This window comes from Watersipora subatra, chromosome 1, assembly GCF_963576615.1.
Source record: "Watersipora subatra chromosome 1, tzWatSuba1.1, whole genome shotgun sequence".
Lineage (NCBI taxonomy): Eukaryota > Metazoa > Bryozoa > Gymnolaemata > Cheilostomatida > Watersiporidae > Watersipora > Watersipora subatra.
The window spans coordinates 24,964,692-24,988,871 of NC_088708.1; the positions used below are offsets into that span (position 1 = coordinate 24,964,692).

At 34.5% G+C, this 24,180-nt stretch overlaps 2 protein-coding genes across 4 annotated transcripts in view; one reads left to right on the forward strand and one right to left on the reverse strand.

Moving 5' to 3' along the window:
- LOC137410054 (dynamin-1-like protein) overlaps positions 1-10,447 on the forward strand; it is a 26,121-nt gene extending 15,674 nt beyond the window's left edge. For both annotated transcript variants that reach the window (XM_068095653.1, XM_068095651.1), the window contains exons 10-14: positions 1,006-1,098; positions 1,538-1,696; positions 6,287-6,545; positions 6,772-6,983; positions 10,311-10,447. In XM_068095653.1, the coding sequence (XP_067951754.1) occupies positions 1,006-1,098; positions 1,538-1,696; positions 6,287-6,545; positions 6,772-6,983; positions 10,311-10,367 (780 nt within the window). In that variant the 3' untranslated portion in view covers positions 10,368-10,447. The remainder of the gene's footprint in view (positions 1-1,005; positions 1,099-1,537; positions 1,697-6,286; positions 6,546-6,771; positions 6,984-10,310) is intronic.
- LOC137410032 (lysine-specific demethylase 9-like) lies at positions 1,850-24,001 on the reverse strand. Of its 2 annotated transcripts, none has more exons than XM_068095650.1 (7): positions 23,947-24,001; positions 22,808-23,459; positions 18,838-19,916; positions 17,990-18,192; positions 16,571-16,744; positions 11,928-12,036; positions 1,850-2,066 (listed from the first exon to the last, which is right to left on the reverse strand). In XM_068095650.1, exons 2-7 carry the CDS (start codon positions 23,442-23,444, stop codon positions 2,007-2,009), a joined length of 2,262 nt encoding a protein of 753 aa, XP_067951751.1. In that variant the 5' UTR covers positions 23,445-23,459; positions 23,947-24,001; the 3' UTR covers positions 1,850-2,006. The 2 variants fall into 2 exon arrangements, with proteins under 2 accessions (XP_067951751.1, XP_067951749.1); XM_068095648.1 differs by lacking the exon at positions 1,850-2,066 and adding an exon at positions 10,589-11,802.
- Positions 24,002-24,180: the final 179 nt, after the last annotated feature.

Consider the following 24,180-nt stretch of genomic DNA (forward strand, 5'->3'; position numbering starts at 1 on the left):
GACTAATCAAAGAGTGATCTTTCTGAATCTGAAGTCAGTTTAGATAATAAATGTCTTAAAACCTCGGAAAAACCCCTTAAAACCGTTGCTATGCTAAACAGGAAGTACTGATAAATGGCGTCCGAAAAACGTAATCGTTTCTTTTTTGCCGATTTGAGGGATAATTCTGACATTTTGGACACTTATAATGAGTACTTTGGTATTCCAACTGATGCCAAAAGCAGTGTAAGTAAAGGGAATGACCATGATATATTCTTAACCATTCATATAAGATTTTTACAATATTTAATTATAAGAATAATTATTCGATTTTATAAGATTTGATTATAAGAAAAATTATTCGAATTTGCAAGATCAAAGTATGAAGTGACCAATGATGTGCAATATGTTACTGCTATTATTATTTTTTAACATTTTGTTGATCATACTACGGTTGTGCTCAATATCGCAGGACTGCCAAGCCGTTTTTAATATCTGCAAAATTAGGTAATACATTTTCTTATAGATATACAGCCATTTCTATGACAACCAGCCAAAATCTGTTTAGATTTTTAAATTCAGCATAATTTTTTTGATACAAATACAGAAATCTAGATAAATATCACAACCTCTTAATGTTGGTTGCTATGACGTTTTGAAATGCAAACAAAACTGTGCATCGGTTTTCGTTTCTCAGACTTTAACACCAGTTTTCTCGGAACTAGGTTTTCGCACTGATGGTAAACATGCATTCAGTTTATTGACCATAAAATCTGTTGTAATTAAGCTAGAATCAAAATTTTTTTTGCAAAATAATTGTGAGAATTTTCTCCTTCTGTTAATGCAGATAACTCTAAATCTTATAATCCCGACTTAACCATGGTTTCTGTGATCATGACACATATCATAAAAACTCCTCTAGACAGGGGAACTGTGACGCTCTTATGAAACTCGGACAAAATGAACTTTTTATTAATCCTTCCCATTTTAGTCCCATTTTAGACTTGCAATATCTTTCTCTTGCAGCAAGAGATGCTGAGGTTTCCGCTGTTGCATGAAAGAATAGTGGATGTGGTGACCGCTCTGTTGCGTCGCAGACTACCTCCTACTAATGAAATGGTTGGTAATGTGCAAAGAATGGGGAAATTGTGGTGTTCTCCTTCTTTGGATTTGTCTTACCTTTTTATCATTTGCAGTTATGTCTGATAAAAACATTTTTATCAGTCAATTTAAGACAGTCTTGTATTTGCGAGTGTAGATGGAGGGAGAACTGGAATATCGCTATAGATTAGTATAAAACATTAACTTGGCAATTTTTTGAATAAAAACTTTGTAATGAGAATAATTTCAGTGTGAGTCACAATGAAAAGCTGCCGTGTAAAATGTACTCATCATAGACTTATTTTGTATATACATGTATATTGTATTTTGCTTTTGGGATTATTTGAATTGAGTACTTGATTAAACTGCATGTACGATGTGTATGTTTAGATTAGTCAGCCACTGTGAGCAGTAAACACAAGCAAAAACTTGCAAGCAAATGTTACTCTTACTTCAGGTATCCAATCTGATGGCAATCGAACTGGCTTATGTCAATACTAAGCATCCTGATTTCTCAGAGGCAGCCTTGATTCATCGGTCAATGACGGAGCAGCAGCTGGATGGAATCGCTACTATGCAGGTGTCGAGACAGCGAGAGCCTGAACCTCATACCAAGGTGGGTTTTAATGGTGCTCCTTGATCCAGCCGTACTATTTAGGCATTGCATTAGTTTAGACAGCTAATTCACTGACTACCTTTTGTGATAACTTGTTTTTTTGCTGTAAAAATGTATACTATCAAACAAGGCTCCAATGATTCAAATGGGAAGTTTAGTCATTTATTCGGGATTTGATAAATAGTAGTAGTAGTTAGTAGTACTTATATAGTAGTTTTAAGGCTCTATAGGTTCACTAGCTGTCAAGAAACAGTTCAAGAATGTTGAAATTGCTCCAAATCGCTCCACGAGATTGCTCCACGAGATCGCTTCACGAGACTGGCATTTTCCTTCTCTCTCTGTGGTGTAAGGCAGGTTTTCTTTTCTCATACTGCAAGTAAAGGGTATAAAACATAATTGTCTAATGTCAATTTGCATAGTAGCTATCGTATAGCTAGCTACTCACCTATGACTTTTATTCAAATACTTTGCAGAAGAAGCCACATAAATTACACAATAATTTGTGCAGGCATCAACCATTAAAATCCAATAGTGAGAAACAAAAGTTTTATAACACTGGCAAGTATATTCTAGTTGTAGTCTGGGTGGTGAAACTTCCACTAGCAATAACTGGTCTTGATATTATCCATTGCTTTTTGTGTAGATGGTCATTGATGTTAGACAATAGCAAGCTCGGAAGGTTCCATTAACTAGTTAGGGTATTGCTCTCTCTCTCTCTCTCTCTCTCTTTTAAGATTTTATTACAGTTTAATAATAAAATAAAATAAGTCTGGCCAAAGAGGAAAAAACATTAACTATTCTAATGCGTAAAACAAATAAATGAACAGGAGTCTGATATTTTTAGTTGGCTTCTTGTTTGAGCCTATGATTAGCATATCTCTATATTTCCCTGTCAAAAACTGCATCATCACATTAGCTTTTAGAGCAGCAGGTCTGTGGTGCCATACCAATTCAAACATGAGTTCACATAAGCTTTTAGAGCAGCAGGTTTGTGGTGCCATACCAATTCAAACATGAGTTCACATTAGCTGTTAGAGCAGCAGGTTTGTGGTGCCATACCAATTCAAGCATGAGTTCACATAAGCTTTTAGAGCAGCAGGTTTGTGGTGCCATACCGATTCAAACATGAGTTCACATTAGCTTTTAGAGCAGCAGGTCTGTGGTGCCATACCAATTCAAACATGAGTTCAGTGCTTAGTGTTTCCATTGGTCTCAAAGTTTTAACAGGGCGCTTATAAAGGTATTTCTTTTTGCGTCTACCTAAACATTACATCATCTTGGTCGACCGCAAGCAAATTAACAAAATCACAGCTTGAATTATTAGTGCCTATCTGCTTCAAAGGAGGAGTGGCAGCAGCAAAATATACACATTCTATGGAAATAGCTATGGGGCAAACAACTTTACTATAAGCTAGGGTAGGTCATTTTCTCATGAAACAATAATGATGCGGGTCAATAACAAACTGTAAGCTTTCTTTGTTATAGTAACTGACTATTGGATTTATTTACTCCAAAACTTAAATATGTTGGCATTATAATGCTTAATGCATTATTAATGCATTAAGCATTATAGTGCTTAATTCATTAATAATTAATAATGCTTAATGTATTATTAACACTTTGGTATCTGTCACAAAAAACTAATCTTATCACTAACGCAATATAAGTACATATTTTCGCGCGTTTTCATTCTACCTAAATACATGTATTTGGACATGTTTTGTTAAGAAATTCAGGCTTATTGCAAGATGTTGTCTATCAATAGCAATAGTGTTTTGCTACCTAACTAGCTAAATGCATTTTTCTTGTTTTTTTGTTTAAACAATGCAAATTATTTAAACAATACAAATTACAGAAAATGTAAAATCTCTTTAGCTTTGGTCTAAGTATTAAAACATTCCGGTTTTTCAACTTTTTTCTATATACAGTATGTAAATTTGTAGTGTTGCGACTACAGGAGACGCTCCGACGTAAATAATCTAGTCATGTTTACGTAATGGGGATTTTATGTTATAAGAACAGTTAAATATATGTAAATTGCCTAATCTGTTCCAAGATCTTTCCAAACTCATCCCTTTGGCCATACAGAAAGAAAAAACTAGTCTTAACATTTTAATTTGTTGGCTGTACCATAACTGCAGTATTATTAGTTTGCATCAACAACTTGTCTCCTTTTTTTGATAAATGTTACTGGTTTAGTAGACTATGATTGCGATAAGTTTACAAAAAATTGACGGGAACGCACATCAACGGCCATTTTTCTAGACAGGAACGCACATCAACGGCCATTTTTCTAGACAGGAACGCACATCAACGGCCATTTTTCTAGACGGCAAAGTCTATTCTGGAAAGTAAAACTATTAACAAATATTTTGTCTACAATAAAGGAAAACAAACATATTTTACTATAAATAGAGTAGCGTCTACTTGTTAGTCGTTTATCGGTATCCAAGTCAAGGTTAGGATAAAAGGGAGCTTTCAGCGATACTCCCAACTCTTGACATTTAGATTGGTAGACCGACGTTGTAACACCTGCACCAATCGATTGAGTTTAAGTATTTATTAATAATTGCGCAGCTACCTATTCATTGTTTTGTCAACACATCTGACGATCTATCACGACGAACTAAAATGTCATGGAAGTTGTGTATATAATAGATATTACGTTATACGCACATCGCTTTTTCTCACAAGTGCGACGAGATATGTTATCATTCAAATTGAATTTGAAAAGTTGCCCCTATTTGACGCATTACGTTATATGGAATTTTTTATGTAGTTCAAAGCGAATACTTTGCTTAAATTTTTTACGTTGTCTGGAATTTACGTTATAGGAGCGTCTCCTGTACATGTATATGCAGTCATTAGCACATTGTACAATCAGTAGGTCAGTGGAGGCAAATCCGTACAGTTAAACCCCAATATACAGATTTAATCCATTTTAAGCGTTCCACTTGTATTTTGTTTCATTCATTTAAGAGTCAAAACAATAATAAAAATCTCAAATACCAATAATTACCATCAAACCTCTACTTGGAACATCACTACAGACACATTTTTTGATATACAGTATATTGTAAAATTTGATCAAGTACATGCTTCAACGTAAAAGGTAATTTTCAACATGTTTTAGGTTTTTGAAAGATTACAGCTTTGTAAGTCAAAGTGAAGAAGCTGATAAAAATCGAAAATAAAATGTGAGATTGATGAATAAATAAATTAGTTAATCAGAACATTAGTTAATGCAGCATATGTTATGCTGCATATTTCTATCACTCAATCTACCATCAAACATAAGCTTTGCTGAGCCTTACTTCTGTTCAGGTGTCATTAGGGTATAGTAACAATGAGAACTTTTTTATTCGTTCTTATTATATTATATTAATTTAATTTTTTTATGTATAGTTCCACTTTCAACATTTAGTCTTTTACGTAGTGATTAGTTTTAATGTTATCAGTATTTATTAGAAGTATTTATCATGGTACTATGTGTTATAATAAGTTATACAACATACAATGTGTTCTCATACAAGCATACGGCTTTTTCAGCATAAAAGAAAGCAAATATTGGAACGGATTAGTATCATATGTTGGTACTATGTAAGATCTTTTAAATTTGTGGCCAGAGGTCTACTTGCTAAGCTTTGTGACTTAGAATGACATTTAGCTCTCGAGCTGCTTCATCATAGTGATATATGGTGCTATTATTAGATGGTGCTATCATTAGATAGTGCACCTTTGGAAGTGCTTTTATGGTCAGCCAAAACGGACTACTCTACATGCATATAAGTTTCTACTTTGGAATGTGTGTTGTTCATCTATAAACTATAAACATCCTGCTATTCTAGACACCATGGAGTGTAACTCGATGGCAGCCAGTACACGACGAGGTAAAGTTTGAAGTTGCAGATTATTTTTAATTTGTTACTGGTTAAAGTTTTTTATAGCTTTCACAGATTTAGTAATTATAGCATTTCATAGAATGGCTATACGCAGTGCTAGTTCGGCTCCGAATATTTAAAATATTGTGTCTGTATAGTTTCATTACAAACTTTTCACCTGTGACATGGTCATCTGTGACATGAAAACCAACAGCCATTTTTTAAAGCAGTCTATTCGTGTTTCATGGGTTTTGTTCTTGTTTCCATATTATGTGGATAGGAGGGAGGCTAAAATGTTTGCACATTAGATGAGATCAAAGGTTTCCTTACGTGTTATATTGTATATTTACTTGTATATTTCTTTGTCAATTTCGAGTTGGTTGTCATTTTAAATGAATTTGGTTCACTTAAATTGTACCCCACTTGCCTGGCGAAGAATTGTCATTATATTTTCATGTGACATTTTTATAATGACATGACTTGCAGCATCACAAGTGGAACCACTCTTTGTTAATACTGTTATACTTAATGCCTTAACAGAATGCTCCAACTGAGTGGAGGCTTATTCTTACTATTTTTGTACATACACTCACAAACAGACCACTCTCAGCTTCTGATGTCAAAGCTCTTAGTGACTGCAGAAATGCTGGAAAGTATGCATTTTTTGGCAATGTTTTTAGTGTTAGCTCATACTCGTTAAACTTTGTAGATGCTGCCGACTTCGGCCCCGTCAAGTTCTGAACAAGGTGGTACATGGAATCGTATTTGGAACAGAAGTCAGCAAGGCAAGTCGGAAGTGAATGGTGGAGGTGACGCTAGCCCGCAACCTTCTAGTCCACAATTTGCAAGGAAACCAATGGACAGCTCGAAGTCTGCTTCTGTTGGGGTGAATCTTTTACCAGATATTCCACTTCAAGGATCGAGCAGGAAGCTGACTGCTCGTGAGCAGAGGGACTGCGAAGTTATAGGTATGGGGAATTTTACTGAGAAGCTAATCTGTGGAGAGCTGGCTTATGTTGAGTTGTATCTTGCTAATGGCTGTTTTATCGCGTGAGACTTGTAGATTGTGTAATGTCTTACTCAATTATACTGTTTGCTCACTCTTAACCACTTATACCTCTGGCTAAGGATATTTGTCAGCCGAGATATCTCTGTTGGTTGCTCAACTATGTAACAAGCGAATCATATTTGTAGAAAAGCTGATTCGCTCATACTTTCTAATCATACGCAAGAGCATACAAGATGCTGTGCCAAAAGCCGTTATGCACTTCCTGGTCAACCATGTGCAGGACCATATCCAGAGTGAGCTTGTAAGCCAGCTTTATAAGAAGGAGGAAATAGAGCGATTATTAACTGAGTCTGAAGCCGTCACATCAAGGCGACAGGAAGTCACTGAGATGTTACAAGTGAGTTGCAGCATCGTCTTACCCCTTCACACAAACACAAAGAGTCACCTATTATATTGTCAGCTCTCTATGGGCAATCAATCATCCTTGGCAACATAAATATTTGATTTGGAGCGTTAGTTGAGCTTTTTTAGTCCGTGTTAATGTGCGACAGTGGTGTCTGCCACACATTTTGCAAAATTTTATTGCCGTCTGACGGCTTTAGGGTAATTCTCAATCAAATTGGTTTTTGAAATCTGTGCAAGAGGTTTTGCTCATTATTTGACTTAGTCTCATTTTGAATGTTGTATCAATCACTGGTAAATTTCAGCTATTCGTTTGACAACGGAATTTTACGATGTACATGTTTTATATTATAGTAGGCGCTCCTATGATGTAAATAATCCGTCCCAGTTATGTTTACATTATAGGGATTTCACATTATACGAACCGTAAAATACATGTAAATTATCTAATCCATTCCAAGGTCTTTTCAAACTTGCCTCTTCGGCCATGCAAAAAGGATAACCTTGACTTAACTCTTTTAATTTGTGGACTGTACCGTAACTACAGTATTATTGGTTTGCATCGACAACTTTTCTCCTTTTTATTAAAACTTTCACTTGTTTTATGGTTCATGATTGGGATGGGATAATTTTATAATAAGTTAAGCACATTTTTGACATCCATTTACAGAGATTTGTTTATTTTTTTTAGACAGCAAACTCTATTCTGCAAAGGAAAACTAATAACAGATATTTTATACGTCTACAATAAAGTAAAACAAAAATATATTGTCACTCTAATAAGAGCAGTGTCTACCTGTTGGTCGTGTATCTGTCTTCAGGGGGGTCAAGGTTAGGGTAAAAGACAAATTTCAACAATACTCCTACTTGTGACATTGAGAGTGGTAGACCGGCGGTGTAACACCTGTACCAATTGATCACGTTTAAGTATTTATGAACAATTGCGCAGCTACTTATTCTCTCTGTTTTGTTGAAACATCCGATGATCTGTCATGGTGAACTATATGTATATATAATAGAGATAACGCTATACGTTTGTCCTTTTGCCCACAAGTGCGGTGAAATAAAGAGAGCAAAATTTTAAGGCTAATTACAAGATTATTATTGTTCAATTTGAATTTGAGTACTCGCCACGATTTTACACTTTAGGTTCCATGGAATCTTTTACGTAGTACGAAGCAAAAACTTTACATACATTTTTTTAACATTATGTGGAGTTTAAGTTATAGGAAGTATAGGTTATAGGAGCATCTACTGTATTAATCTTATTCTGAAGCATCTTCTTTTGTACCTTTCAGTAAAAATGGATTTGTGTAAGTTTTTTTGCTATTTTAATATTTTGATAGCTAGCAAAGTTTTAAAAACAACAAAACATAAAGTATGCAATTGTTTGTTGGAAATTTAAAAGCGTTTGTGCTTTTACAGATTGCCATATAACTTATATAAACATTGATGGTTAATTTATATGTACACTTAAATTCCTAGTTCACTCTATCCTAATTGGAATATTATAATAATGTTAGCCTCATCATACAGTCAGTTGCTTTTCGTTTAATCATTCCAAACAATTAAATGTTAATTGCAACTATTTAGGGTACATACAGTATGTAAACTAATGGTATGAAGAATTAAAAAATATAATTTTTAGCCAAATTAGCGGATTGCTTGTCCATGTTTTCCAATATTACTAAGGGAATATATCAAAATAGCTCAATATTTTTGTATTATGTAGCTACCTCTTTATTCCTGCAATGAAATTGCTGTTAAAAAGCTTTGCTATACTAACGTGTTAGGATTTGCATAGGGATGTTGTTGGATTCAGTTGAATTTTTACAATGCAGAGAGCTACACTCATTTTCTTATAGATAATTAATTTTACATTCTGTATGGAGACCTTGAATTTCGAGGGACTTGAGTTTTTACTTTATTCATTTTTCTGGTTTATTTTTTATTTTTGTTAGCAGAACAATAAACACTCACAGTTCAAACAGGTTAATAGCTTGCGCTGTTGAAACCTCAAATTTGTATGAAAATGATTAATAACATCGAGTGAATTAATCACAAACAAAATGGTGAACTCTGGTTTTTCACCTTTAGTCACATTAGAAGCAGTTGAAGAGGGTTTTCTTGTTGTAAATCGTTCGAGTTAAAATGGGAATGTAGACATGCATTTATTGCGGTTTCATCTGCCTATATATATATATATATATATATAAATCACAAAGTTTGTCGATGTCTGTCCAGCTATAGCGATTAAAATCTAGCAATGAAAAACTCGTATCGCAGAAGATTTGATATCAGAACCTCAAGCTCACAGGTGACGAGCTAACCCATTTTGCTACAATGGATTCATTGGGTGATATGAGTTAAAATAATTTATATTTAAACACCTATACAGTTGCTTTATTTTTCTCTCAATTTGTTTCAATTGCACAAAACACTTGTTTCAAGATATGAAATTTAAAAGTGGCAGTTGTTTGAAAAGGTTTGAAAACCCTTAGTTGTTTTATTTTTTTCCCAATTTATTTGAATTGCACAAAACACTTTTCTCATGATTAAAGTTTGAAAGTTAGAATGATCATTCTAACTCTTGTTATACACTAAATAAAAATAAGTTTTCTGTGCAAAAAATTTTTTATTACCCGGGAATTCACCTAGTATGTTATAAAATTGAATCCTTGAACTGCCTGAGTATTTAGGAATACTTCTGTAAATTGTGTAGTTGTATTTAAACCAAGTGCGTAATTAAATTTCACACACCTTCTGAATCAGGATGCATAAGCTGAATCAAAATTACAATTCCCTAAAACTGTGAATTTACATATCAGCACATTAGCTGCGAGTTAGACTCAATTTCCTTTTATCATCTGAATTGTCTATAAGCCCAGTATGACCATATTCCAAATTAAAACTATTTTGGTTAAAAAATAACGTTCAAAAATTGTATTTTCAAAAGGCCTTGATTGCAAAATAAATTTTACAGGCTTAGCGCCGTGATGATAGAATCTGTAAAAAAGTAAGTCTTCCATTGTTCATGTGCGACATTTTTATCACAATGTGTTAGTTGTTAATAAAAGCACAAATCCTGAAACAATAATTAAATAACATCAATTAAGTGTAGAGATCACACTGCTTTTGCCATTTGATTGGTGATATGGTAGTCTATACCTTATATCTGGTGAGAAGAAAAGTACTTGCAACAGTTTTGAACTTCTACTCTAATTTAGCCTCTCAACCTACAGCTCAAGGTAAAATTTGCAATTTCTTTCAATTTCTTTGCTGCGTATTAAAAAATAATTTACTAATACTGTTTTACTTTCAGGCATTACAACGAGCTTCCCAGATCATTAGCGAGATTAGGGAATTCCAAATATGGTGAATAGAAACACTCCATCAAAAGCTCTCATAAAGCATTCTTGGCAGTGGACAGAAAACTTTGTTTGGGATATGATTATTTGCAGTAGTTTGATATTGTAGGTCTGGAGCCATTTCAAGCTCATTGTTGTTCTTCAACTCTCACTTATATTTTGTCTCTTACTGATTCATTAGTTCATTCACCACAAATTTTCAAGAAGATAGTATTTTTATGTTGGTAAATCATTCTGCAATAATGTTAATGTATTTATAAATATAAAACTGGCTGAATTAAATAAAGAATTCATGCATTGAGTTCCCTTTGCATGATAGTACACATTTACATTATTAGAATTATAAACATCGGAATTATAACTTCAAGCAAATGTTACACTATTTACATCTAGGCATAATGACAAAACGTTAACTTAAAAAAATAAATCGCTATGAACATGTTTGCTGAAATTAATTGCCCTGAATTTTTGTTTTTACAATGAACACCCTTGCTAACCATCAGGAGTAATGGAATAATCGGCATCACTACTATCTTTTTTATAGACCTCTGTATAGCAGCTGCCAGCATCACCCTTCTCATTTACTCCATACAGCCTCGCTTGATCATTGACCTGTTGTGGGCTCCCGTGTTTCTGATGCAGACGCAAGTCATTTTCAGAATGTACTTTTCGGTCACTTTTCGAGGGAAATTTTGCTTCATCCGTCGAATGCATTTTCTCTCCATCCCTTGAGCGAATTCGCTCTTCTCTTGAAGGCAAATCTATTGACTGTACATTTGGTTTGTCTTGAGAGGATGCAGTTGCTTCATGAGTCGTCTGAACCTTTCCTTCTTTCAACTGCAGTCTTGCTTCATCCTCAGTATGAATTTTCAAATCACCCTTGAAATGCAGTTTCGCTTCGCAATTGGAGTTTTTAGCTTCAATTGCGTTTCCATTCATTTTCTCAGTCCTTTGTTGGTGTTTCGTATGAGATTCGTCATCCTTAACCCATTTGGCTAGTATACTTGACCTTGGATCCTCTTGCATCATGCGTTTTAGTCCATCCTTAGGTAGCTTTTTGGACCCCGCTTCTTTTGAATGCTTGCCATTTTCACTGTGATGTTTCTCTGTCTTGTTTTGTCGGACTTTTTCTGCTTTTTGAAAAAACTTCCCAGGCGATGAAGCAACTTCTAAATTTTCAATGCAGGTTTTTTTTTCTTGTAACTGATCATTTTGATTTTTTGCAGCTGCTGCCTTTTCTTGTGTTAGTTGAGCGACTAAGTCCGGGTGATATTCTTTTAGTCGCACATGCCAAGCTATACTTGTCACAGCAGAAACTGTGCGAAACTGATGCACCACATTTCGAGGAATAAAATATATATCGTGATCCCTTAATGTGATGCGAGCATACTTCACTCCCTCTCTGCGCAGTTGGTTGAGTTTAGCATCCTCAACCCAGCTGACACACTAAAAAATTATTATTACAAATATACACCTAAAAACCATTAATGCCTATTTATACACATTGTGGGAGAACACGCACTGGAGAAAAGTACAACAAACAGCAATAAGCGTTCTGAGAAGACATGTACCTGAGAGACTGGTGGTTCATGCAGATCTAATTGTAGCTTATTAACTACATTGAGAAAGCTGTCGGCGCTAAATGCTATCACATCTTTAACAACCCTGTCTCCATGTGATCTGCAACACCAAATATGGATTGTTAATTGAAACATGTTCATTACAGGCTGCAAACTGTTACATTTAGCACAATACATGTTGAAGAATGCCTGCAGTTTCATCTCTAAGTAGCAGTAAGTGTAGAAGTGAACAGTTGCTACTGGATAATTGTAGTTCAACATTTTCTCTTTGCTGCTGCTGAGTTTAAGTAACATGTTAACCACTAGAAATTCCCCTGCCATACAGCCCACAACCTGATAATGGAATAGGTGATAATGGAAAAATGAAATGGTAGTGCTGGTTGTTGAAAAAGTAGTTGTCAGCAGGAATTGACAGAGTATAGCGTAAATGCATGCTTCTCATTACATCCAGTACATGTGAGCTGTTATATGTTGTTGTCAAGTCTGCCTAGAAAGTTGTTACGCAGTTCTTGAAAATAAGGAATGTGATGAAAGGGGGGGGGGGGGCAGCATTGGGAGGAGCAATATTGTTTTGTGCAATATTTTCATGGTCAATGATGTCCATAAAATCATGGTCATCATCTGGAAACCAAGGGGTTGCCAAGTCCGTGTCATTTACATCGCCTACATCTACTAAAGAATTCTCTGTATCAAATGAGTTGTTGTTATTAATTTGAGTAGCGTGTTGTTGAACATTAGCATTTGATTTTGATGGTTGCTGTGAAGACCTATTTATCCTCCTACTAAGCTGTAATAACTGAGAGACACGTGACCGGCCACTGCGTTGGCCACGACGTGGTGTTCTGGGAAGTTGTATGTCCATGGTAGTTGTCAAGTTGTTTTGAAATTAAATTTAAAAAGTCAATTATGCAAAAACGGTGAAAAAAATCACATCTAATCTACTACTATCTCAAACCTATGTTTTACAACAATAAAATAAATATTAATTAAAGCTGTAGGCCTAACCTACTGTAATGTATGTAATTTAACAACAACAATAAGGAAATACATGTATGTTTATTATAACTCTGAAATGCAATATTAGAAGTAAAATGGCAAGCTTCTGCGTAATATGCACAGTTTGAAAGTTGGTTGTGTTGAATGTAGAATGATTTTGATAGCGATCTTTAACAGAAAGCGAGTATGAGCGTTCAGGCGTCTGAAAGTTTTCTTCAAACTGGAGCAAAATAAAAAAATGTTCTCGTCGTAGAGGGGCATTGTAGTTTGGCCCTAGCTTGTACATAAGGTGTAAAGAATTTTGGCTAACGTTTTAAATAATTTAATGAAACCTTCGGTAATTGGACAAAAAACATCTGGCTGATAAACTGTGTACCACAATTTCGTACCTGTAAATCGGTCTACGCCTCAAACGGTCTACGTTTATTACAGAAACCTTCGAATAAATTCGAAAAATTATTCTTATAATTAATTTTATAAAATCGAATAACTATTCTTATAATTAAATATTTTTGCAAGATATTAAAAACGGAAAAATGTTAGAAACCTTCGGCAATTAAACAATGTCATAGACTGGTGAAATGAGCACGTTTTTCTCATGAAATGCGCACAGCTTAATAGTTCTACTATCTGTCGCACGGCTTTATTGGCGTATCGTTGGCCGGTCTTAATTACGATTTAAAAAAGCTTTTCAAGTGTTTTATTGCGATTTCAGGCCAAATTAATCTGACTATTTGTATATAATCCGATCATATAGGTAAGGTTTAGGATATTGTCTACAAATAATAAAGACTTGGTAACATATTTAAATAGATTTATATGTGTTTTGTATTGTTATTATAGTTAAACGACTCCATTGAAAAATGGTTAAATTTGTTGATGAGTGCATTTATCATAAAGCTCCCAACAATCGCTTCGCTCGTGTTTGGTGTTTTGTCGTGGGATGATAATTATGTTGTTACTCATGTGTTGCATCTATTTTTGTGAATTTAAAAAATTTATTAGAATTTTTAAATGTTTGTTTTTCTTTCCGACAAAACTGAATTTTAATGTGTAACGAAACATAACTTTTGGTGACATACACATGATGAATAGGAACAACCTATGGCAAACTATTGCTGAAATCTTTTATCATAAATTTTCTATTATTGCAAAACAACACTTGGTAAGTTTATTGCCAAATGCAAATTTTCACATTAATTTATAACTAGTTATTACTGCAACCAAGTTATTGTAACAATTTTTTTATGCAGCAGGAATTATAAACGAAATTCAGCGAACGTAGGTAGTTGGCCTATGGTGCAAATCTCTAGCGACAGAAACAATACGTGTTCTATAAACATACGAAGTACAAATATATAATTTAAACTAGGTTTTTGTGTAGTTCTCCATTACATCGTTGTCACTTTGGCAATAATATTAACGTGACAGTTTTCTTTATAGGTTTACATTATTTTCATCAGGTAAATGTATTGTGTAATTTTGCATGGTCTCTCCATCTAAATTTTCTATAACAAGCAAATGTCTATTACGGAATATTACGGCATGTGCTGGATAAGATAATTACCGTACTAAGGGGTCGGCTTACAACTCTGATTGAAAGCACATGAAATGACCTCATGCTAGTTACATAATTTGAAGACCTACAACTCAAACCATACTAGTAGCGATGGCTTGCACATCAAAAAAAATGCAACAGAACCAGTGTATTTGGCCTTGTTCTGTACAGCTTTTGTTCACACGATAAGAGTGTGCACACCCGAGTTCAGCAGCTATTGTTTGATAGTAGGATACCATGACGGTAATGCAATTACATTAATAGTATCACTAGTACAGTTAAAAATATATTACCAAAAATATGTCATTTTACCCACAAAAGGAAATGAATGTCTTACAGTGACTCTTAAACTAAAAGCAATAAAGGCATAATATAACAATAATGGTTACCAATATCATTAACTCTTTCGCTACTAAGTAATTTCTTTAACCAATACAATTAAATATTTGGTAAAACCAAATATTTGACATTGGCGTATATAAGTTTTCATATCTCTTGACCAAATCAATTAGCATTAAATTTTGCATTAAGTGATGCCATAAAAAGGCCACAACTAAGTTTGCGAAAGAGTTTGGACTATTTTTGCCCTCTTCATACTACCGTGATTAAAAAGTTGAGCATGTTCTGAGTCAAACTATTAGCGCTATCACTATAGCTTACGGCATTATTATTACTGTTAATAATAAATACTCACTGTCTACTACAATTTGTGAAACCCGCGTAACTGTGATAGCTGTAATGCGTCTGATCATCGTGAAGAAAAATAGCTATAAAAAAGTATTTATGCAAAGCGAAACTACGGTCATCTTGAGATGCACACATGTTTTTCATTGGCTCAACGCAAACTGATGAATGATTTTTTTCAATGACATGGAAGCTTTATACGGTGGCTGGGAATGTAGAGTTTGAATAAATGATCTAAACATTTTATAAACAATACAGTCAAATCTCAACCTGCTGTGACCTCCACATAAAAGATTGTTTAACATCTGACGCGCAACTTTGGAAAATAATTGCCTTGACATGAAAAGTCATTTTCAAACTGAATTCTGAAACATTGCAGGTTTGTTAAACAATACATATGTATGCAGTTCTCCTTTGCGTTGTTTTGTTCCATGTTGCTGGTATAATGTTAAACATTTCTTAAATTTCACTTAATACCTTCTCTTTTAGTTTTAAAATTATTGATCCCTAAATGACCAGTGTTAACATTACGTATTAAATAGGTAACAAGGTTAACATCTACATGTAACTTGATAATATAATTTTATATAACGCATTTCTGTTAGACCTGTATGTAGGTACCAGAAGCATACATGGGCAAGTCTATCCCTCAGAATGAATTAACATAGATTATATGTTTATAAGAATATTTACTGCTATTATTTCAATATCGACACGCAAAGCAATTATCGGAATAGATTAACTTTGTTGGTCGAGGTTTGACTGTATTAAGAGGCCCAACTGAAAGTAGATGGTACTAACCATATCCTAAATTTTCCTACCAAAACAATCTAGGAAAAATTAACCGAATTAGATAAAGTTGCCTAACCTACAATATCTGCAAACAATACTACTACTACGCAGCTCTTGCCAGATTACTAAATTCAGTTGCATTGCATTCAATCTTTGAAGAAGATGTTAGAGTGGCAAAGTTTAATCATTTTCAGAAAATTATTACAGGATGAAAAACTGACTAGCTTCAATCAAAGATAATATTCTTATGGCACGACTTATTACTTGAGAACAAGTAACAGCGCAGGTTAGTAACAAACATAAATCATCGTTATTAGGTATAGTTATGTAGCCGACTACCTGCAGAGCTAACTAAAAAGTAACTTGATGCTACGGGCTACCCATTATTATCAGTCTATATTTTTGGCTTGTGTGAAGCAGTGCATGGGCAGGAGTAAACTGCCTAGTCAGTGTATCACAAAAAGGGTAGATTGAGAAAAAAAATCTATTTTTAATTTGACATCAAATCAAAGTAAAAAAAAGGTATCACTCTATTAAGTTAGTAAAACGCTAAGATCAGGCCTCTGTTAACAATTCAATAAGCATCTACCCTACATATACTCACTTATGCCCACAATGGACAGCCTTAAGAACAGCTGCAGCAGCAGTGGTTTGTCTGTCAAATCCTTGACCAATGTGGTCAGCATGGCACTTGGTTCGGTCTTCCACAAGCGTTTCCCTAGGCTCAGATGACCTTGGCATAAACATCTGTAAGTTTTTCAGCTCATTAGAGCCACGACTGCAAAAAAGACATGTAAAAACAATAAAGACTAGGTGTTTTACATTGGAGGTACAATGTATAGACTATTAGGGTTAAAGTTACTGTTAAGAGTGCAGTGAGAAGAAACTGCAAGAGAGATGCAGCAGCAAGCATAAAGTTAACAAACACAAGAGAAGGATAACCATTACCGAGTAGATGCATTCAAAGCGTGATTTTCAATTGCATATAGTTCTAGAAAAGTCCTAAAAAAAATATGCAAAGTTCTATGCTGATGTTGTTAGTGAAAACTTTACAGATTTTTGCCTGAAGGGAGCAGATTAACTACAGTGAAAGCTCAACATACAAAATTAATCTCTTTCAAAATTCTTATAAGAATACATTGTCTTTTGTTTAAATTTTGCTAGAGCCTAAATGACAACAATCAATATGTCCAATAAATACATATAGCATTAAAACAAATGCACTATATGAAATAATGTAAAAAATAAAAGAACTATATTTAAATACAAAAACTACCAATAAAGTAATAATCAGTCAAGAGTTTTTATTGTCACCATATCTTAGAAACATAAGAACATAAGTGTAAACTGGGAAAGGCATAGGTTTGGTGACATTGTGAGTAGTATAATTATTCCAAGTAACTTACACTAGATATAGCTGAAAATATTTTTTGTATGTCATGACGAGAAATTTGACCACATATGACGGCTTGGCTGAATGATGAACAATTATCAACTATAAGAGAAATTAATATAAAAAATAAGATAACTTAGTTATGCCAATTCAAAATTCATGTGGTCCAACTTAACTAGCTTCATATCTCTATCACCACCTGTGTCTACACACCGCCCGTCTTCTGTATCGCCAAAACTCTATCTGTGTTCACCTATGTTTCCAGCAAAGTAGACATGCCAGTAAAACAATTTTTGATTTATTACTGATTCATTAATTTAGCTTATTACATATAATTTAAGTGCTTGAGCGTAATTTTTTTACAGCTTTATGTAATACATTTGTTTTAATGCCATACATTTACTGTTACCATGAGCTGCAGAGGGAATTAAACCAAATAGTTTCTATTCAAAATGTTCACTTCGACATGTGACGATTTTGACATATGAAGCAGATATTGGAATGGATTAACTTCATAAGTCGGGGCTCGGCTGCAAAAGGATGGAGCGAGAACTGGGTGGTCGTGCACTAACACCAGCAATATAACAAAAGTAGATGAAGGATGTAGTGTGAATCAAAACATTCATATACCTCTTTTGCCTTTTGAATGGTGATTTTGGAAGGTCTGCAGTAGGAACAACTTGTTCACCAGGTCGTGTCCATAATATAGGTCCGTCATTACTGTGCTGCCTTGGCATCCCATGTGCGATAGACAATGTACTCCATGGCATCGACACATTTAGAAAGAGATTTGACTCAAGCAAATCTAGGACATCTGTCAGATAGCCTCCAACCTAGGCAAGATTATGGTACAGTCATAAGAGATGAAAGAGAGAGAGAGATCAAAAAGAATGTAACCAATTTGTATTTGAAAAAATATGTTAGCTTTGTAAGAAGCAACACCAGGTTGTGTACCCATTGATGCTAATAGAAGGCACACACCAATGTTATAGAATGCAGCGGAATTGTTCACCAACAGAAATACCTATGTGTGTTCTCAAACCATGCCACTTCTATAAACTAAAGTGATTTGTGCAGAATGTAACTAGCTTGTTATCATAAAAACCTGCAATATTGTCCGCCATTACAAAAGCAACTTTCTGCCAATACTCTCTTTAGGTTTGAGAGTTATAATTATAAAGACAAGTTATGATGGTGATATAGACAAAAATAAGCTATGTCAATTCAATGTAGTAAATCATATTTAAGAATGCCAACACTAACAAACACCCATTTCCTGACACAAATTTATTCTATTTTCTTTTAATGAACTAAATTATGTTAGCAAATGCCTAAAGAGAATTTATTTCAAATATCTTAATAGTTATGCGAAGCATGTTATGGTGATCAAATGACCTTGGCCCACATGGTAACCAGTTCAAACTGATACTCATGTAAAAGCAGAATTGAGCTACAACTAAATTACACTAAAAGCATACCTCCTCTTGTGCGAGACCAACAAGGCTGAGCTGTAGAAGTGGACCTGCTCGGTAGGTGCCACTATCATAACTATTGTATATTCTCTCCTTGACATCTGACATTGACATGGTCTCGATGTCGGATTTACCCAGCACACCCATTTTAGCGGTCATGTTCGAATGTTTCTCAGCCAAGTAGTCAATGAGATCAGGAAACGATCGTGCCGAACCATGAACGATTGCCATTACAAAATAAGCAGCTCCAGTTTCATCTTCAAGGAATGCTAGTTTCATGTATTCATCGACAAAAATCTTTTGCTTATCCTCTGGTAAATGGTCGATCTCATCCTGGTAACTATGCAACACCAGGCCTGCACCATTTGTATGAACTTCAACATGCAGCAAGGAAGCAAACTCACCAGAAATATCAGCCGATATATAACGTTTGATCATGTGATACTCAGGCAAGTAGCTGTATTCTTTTGATTTTACAGATTTATCCAGCTTTAAGACACTCTGGAATCTATGTTGAGACTCCTTGGGTCGAGAGCTTGACTTACAGGTCACCTTAAATCTTTTGACAGATTCTCCTAAAGTCTCGTCATATCGCACCCGTTTCGGACTAGTTGGCTTACACTCAAGACTGTGTGTACCATACAATGATGAGATCATATGATTAGGAGTGGATTGTTTAAATTTAGGCACAGCATGGCTAGTTTTTGTCTCAACTTTCTCCTTTCGAATCTTTTTCGAAGCCTTCTCAGTTTTTTGAGAATCCAATGTAAAATTTGATATATGAAACTTTGAGGGTGAGTCATGTTTGGATTTCACAACCTTAGGATGTTTCTCCTCGGTAACATGAGTAAATGCTTGGCCATTTGATGTCAAATCTGCATGAGCCGAGTAGTCTGGGGTAGTATCACCGGAATCGTTAAGTTGAGGTCTATTCTGTTGTTGCGTAGAATTATGATTGCGTTTCTTATCTGAATGCTTATTTCTTTTACTGTCTTTTCGTTTGTGATGATGTTCATGAGTTTGCTTCAATGCTTTTGCAGATTTGTAGATGTCTGAGCTACATTGGTCTGGTCTTGCAATAGAGTCTGTTAAAAAAGCATTGTTCTACATACAATTAATCTTTTCAAATCATATCTATTAAGAGCCTAAACATAAAATGGAAGAAACTAATTGCTGTACATATCGTATAATGACACTGGTACACTATACTTCTATATATTACATAATTAAGCCTAATTGATGCAGAGAACTGCAAATGCATAAAAAATGTAACTGAATCACACTTACGCAAATGCGGTATATAACATAATTTATTGAAAAATGCTTTTTATGCCGAGCAAGAGTATGCGCAATCAGGCTTCGTATTATTTTTGTTTGGCTATTTTACATTGTGTGGTTTGGCAACAATGAGCGCAATAATATGCACCAAGTCAATGAGATAAGAGTTGGCAATCAAGTTCATAGCAATGCTTATTTAACTTATTGAAGCCAATTTCACACAGCCCCACCAAAAATCTAAGATCATCTTTTCCACAATAAACACCAGTTCTACTAGGTTTAATGACGCAATTCAAGATGATGAAGAAGGAAAATGACACATTTCTTATCATATAAACCAAATTTCAAGCAAAACAACCAAAATAGCTTTGAGATAATTTGTAATAACAAAAACAACGCAAAAACACTCACAGCCATGAAGAGAGGGAGAGAGAGCAGTAAAAATTAATTTCCTAAACTCTGTAAAATCTCATATGATGTACAATTTTCCCTGACAGAAACGACCTACACCTTTCAGCTACAGCCTTTGTATGTACATGGTTACTCGTAACTGCGTAAGAAGGATGGTTGCAGTTTTCCCCGTTGATGGCAAATACCCCTGGAAAAAATATGGTTTTCACCGTCCACCCTAAATACCAGCGATACATTAAAACTAATATCAAAAGTTGAAATAGAACAATAAATTCAAATTATTATGCTTCTTACCATCTCTTTATGGTGTAACTAACCTACTTCCACTGAAACTAAGAGAACAACGTATTTTTCGAAAGCTATCATAGTGTCTTCGACAGTTCCACTAGCTATAGTATCTAATAATAGTCAAAGAACTTTCAAGTAGAGTTGAGCCTCAATATTTGACAGTCAAGAAAGAGGAAGACGAGGCAACTTCAAGCAAATGGTGACATGAACTTTGTCTCCTTCCCAAAACCTTTATAGTCAAGTTGTAAATGTGTGTAGGTAAATAATGTACAAAATGTAGGCATTAAACTTTGATGTTATTGTCTGTTGTTAGCAAATAGTACTATTAAAGGATTATCTCTTTATTACAGATAACGGTTACACATTCTGGGAGCTTTAAATTGTAGGAGTTTCTTTTTCAAGTAAAATTTTTTTCATCCAATATTTGGAGTGAGCGAAATACTTTAGCAAAATACAGACTAATTGTAACAATAAATCTAATCCTTGTTGTTTAGGTGGATAGGATGAACTTCCAAGTACAGTATGAGTGTAGGTCTTTTGGTTATTTTAAGTGTTGAAACCTATGCTAATTGGTATAATAGAGCTGACAAAAGTGCATCAACTGGTTAATTGTATACAGTTTAATTTATTGAAAGGTTAATAAGCAACACAAACCCATATTTTCCTTGTAAAACTTAACCGAATAAAATTTGCTATGCTTTTTTTTATAAAAACACAATTTACTATTTTTCCCTTTTTCCAATTTTTTCCATGATATTTAAGAGTAAATAGGGGAGGGTGGGGTACGATGCAACGAAAAATGCCTTTTTGGCTATAAAGTTTTACTAAAATATTGAAATATAATTTAAATAATACCATAGGATACAGAAATAAGTTTTACCTCTGTATGCCAAATCCCAATTTTGCTGGTTGTATACTTTGGAACATATCACAAAAGTATTCATTGCATAATTGGTGTTTCAACATGCCCCGGTAGGGGATACATTGAAACAGCCTATGGGGCACGTTGAAACAGCCTATGGGGCACGTTGAAACGTCCTTGACTTTCATAGTAAATTTTAATTTTAGAATTGTGTTTTCTTGAAATTTATTTTCAGCCAAACAATTCAAATTTCCACTAATTATCTGAGCAAGAAAAACTTGAAAAGAGTTGGCTATGAACTTCAGAACACTGTGTACAACAATCACGACAAACAAACTTCCAAAGTACAACAAAACATATATGCATGTTGATATAAAGACCAAACTTATTTTTCTATATGTTAGCTTTTGCAGTCATGATATCAATATTGTACAGAAATTTAGGTGTTCATCATGGGACATGTTCATCATTAACTTTTAGCTATATCATAAAGGTTTGTATGTTGCTCAAGCTGTTCCCCTTAGTATAGTATAGAGGAGCAAGTTTGAGATATTTTGCAACTTGTCCCTCTATTTTTATTATTGAAACATGTTGCAACTTGCCCCTCTATTTTTTTATTGAAACATGTTGCAACTTGCCCCATATCCTTTGTGTTTCAGCGTGCCCCAAATGACTTTGAGTAACCATAATGTTCGTCCCAACTCAGGGTGATGTAACATCATGAAGTTGGTATGTGCATTGTGAAGAGAACATGTCTATAGCTGCCTTCACTGACTTTTGATAACGTGGTATGATGCACAAAAAAGATATGCAATTCTCTAAATTTGGATATAAAAATGAAAAAACAAAAATTTATCAATAAATTTTACAAAATCATGGCTTACCTAAATCGCTGTTCTTTTCATTTCATGCAATCAAGATATATCATAAGATGACCTAGAAAGCTCTTTAGTTGGCGAGGTAAGAATTCAAAATGATGTGAACAAGCAAGACATTTTTGGTGTGTTTCAACGTGCCCCACTGTCCCCTACCCCTTTTTCTCGACTGTCTGTGATAAATTCAATAATCCTTTTGGAAAGATCCAACCTAGGTAAGAGGTATGACAAACATACGAAATACATTAGCATACCCACTTACTTGTGTTAATATGGCTATCCTTGTTGAGTACGTGTGTTGAACCAGAGTTAAGTCTTATGGTGATAGGTTCCACTTTTGGTGGTAGCTCCATGTGCACATCTTTACTCAAATCACCGCTGCAAGAAGGTTTTGATGTACAACTGTCAATCGGTGTGTTGGTCTCCACCTGGCCTACATTCTTGCCAGATGTAGCACTGTCGGCATGCAGATGATTGTCTGGCGAGATTTTAGAGATGAGATTACAATGTGATTCGTCTAATGGTGTTTTGGAGTTTGTACTTGGAGACTCCTTTTTCAATTTATGTTTATCCTTTTTGTGGTTATGATCCTTGTGCGATTTATGCTTGCGGACATCAGAATGTTTTCTGTGTTTCTTCTCTTTAGCTTTTTTGTGGTCCTTTGTGCGCTCTACTGTACCATCTTTGAGTTCCAGTTTTTCTGTTTCGTGTGCATCCATAGTATCATCAACAAATGCGTTATCATTCAGCCTTACTGCAAATGGCAAAATCTTTCGATGACAGTCCTGATCAGAACCATTTTGAATCATATTATCACAGCCACTTGAAGTCTTAGACCCTTGAAACCTTTCCGTAACAAGCCGACTGCTAGAAGCATCTTCTTCTGGGGCCAACACCATTGAATTACGAAGTAGCTATTAAAAGGAACGAATATAATTAATAAACGATCAAAATGTTAGTAGCAAAAACTATCTCTACACAAATACATAAAATTAACGCCTAACAATAATTAAAACATACTATATACATATACGCAACTTTAAATACCGCTAGCATGAAGTTGTATTTTTGGTGCAATCTTTTTCGCAAATACTTGCAAAATAAAAATCAGAAAATTGCTGTCCTTACAGGTATTAACACTACTTACTAAAAAAAGCAAATCAACCAAACCTGAGGTAAAAAATAAACTGCCACAACAAGGTCTGGTCAAAATAGCGTTGTGCTCGAAATCGGCAGATTCCAATGTATATGATTAAGCTAGTAGTAAACCCATAACAAGATAGTCTCTGATATATAAGCATGTCTTGAGTTAATTAAAACAAAACTAAAATTATCGTCATTGCTAACACTAAATAATCCGCAAAAACCGTTTAACCAACTATTTTACTAGTTACTACCAACCGTCAATAATATTGGCGTGTTTATTTAGCAGTTGGCTAGTTAGCGTCACGATCTCACATTCCTGCGCAATTTAGCCTAAGTACCATCACATATATTAAATGAATATGCACTTATTTTTGTTCACAAATTGTAGTGTTAAATCACAGCCTAACATCTTTTCACCTGAAATTTTGTTGCGTTAAATTTATTTTTTGTGCTAATTATTATAATTAACTATCTATTTTATGAGAAATA

Bases quoted from the DNA above. Each gene is read 5' to 3' on its own strand.
- LOC137410032 (XM_068095648.1), bottom strand. From the start codon at position 23,444: ATGGTGTTGGCCCCAGAAGAAGATGCTTCTAGCAGTCGGCTTGTTACG. The intron at 16,745-17,989 runs GTATATGAATGT...TCTTTTTTGCAG, and splicing joins CCATTCAAAAGGCAAAAGAG to TCGTGGCTCTAATGAGCTGA. The intron at 11,803-11,927 runs GTACATGTCTTC...ATAATTTTTTAG, and splicing joins ATGAACCACCAGTCTCTCAG to TGTGTCAGCTGGGTTGAGGA.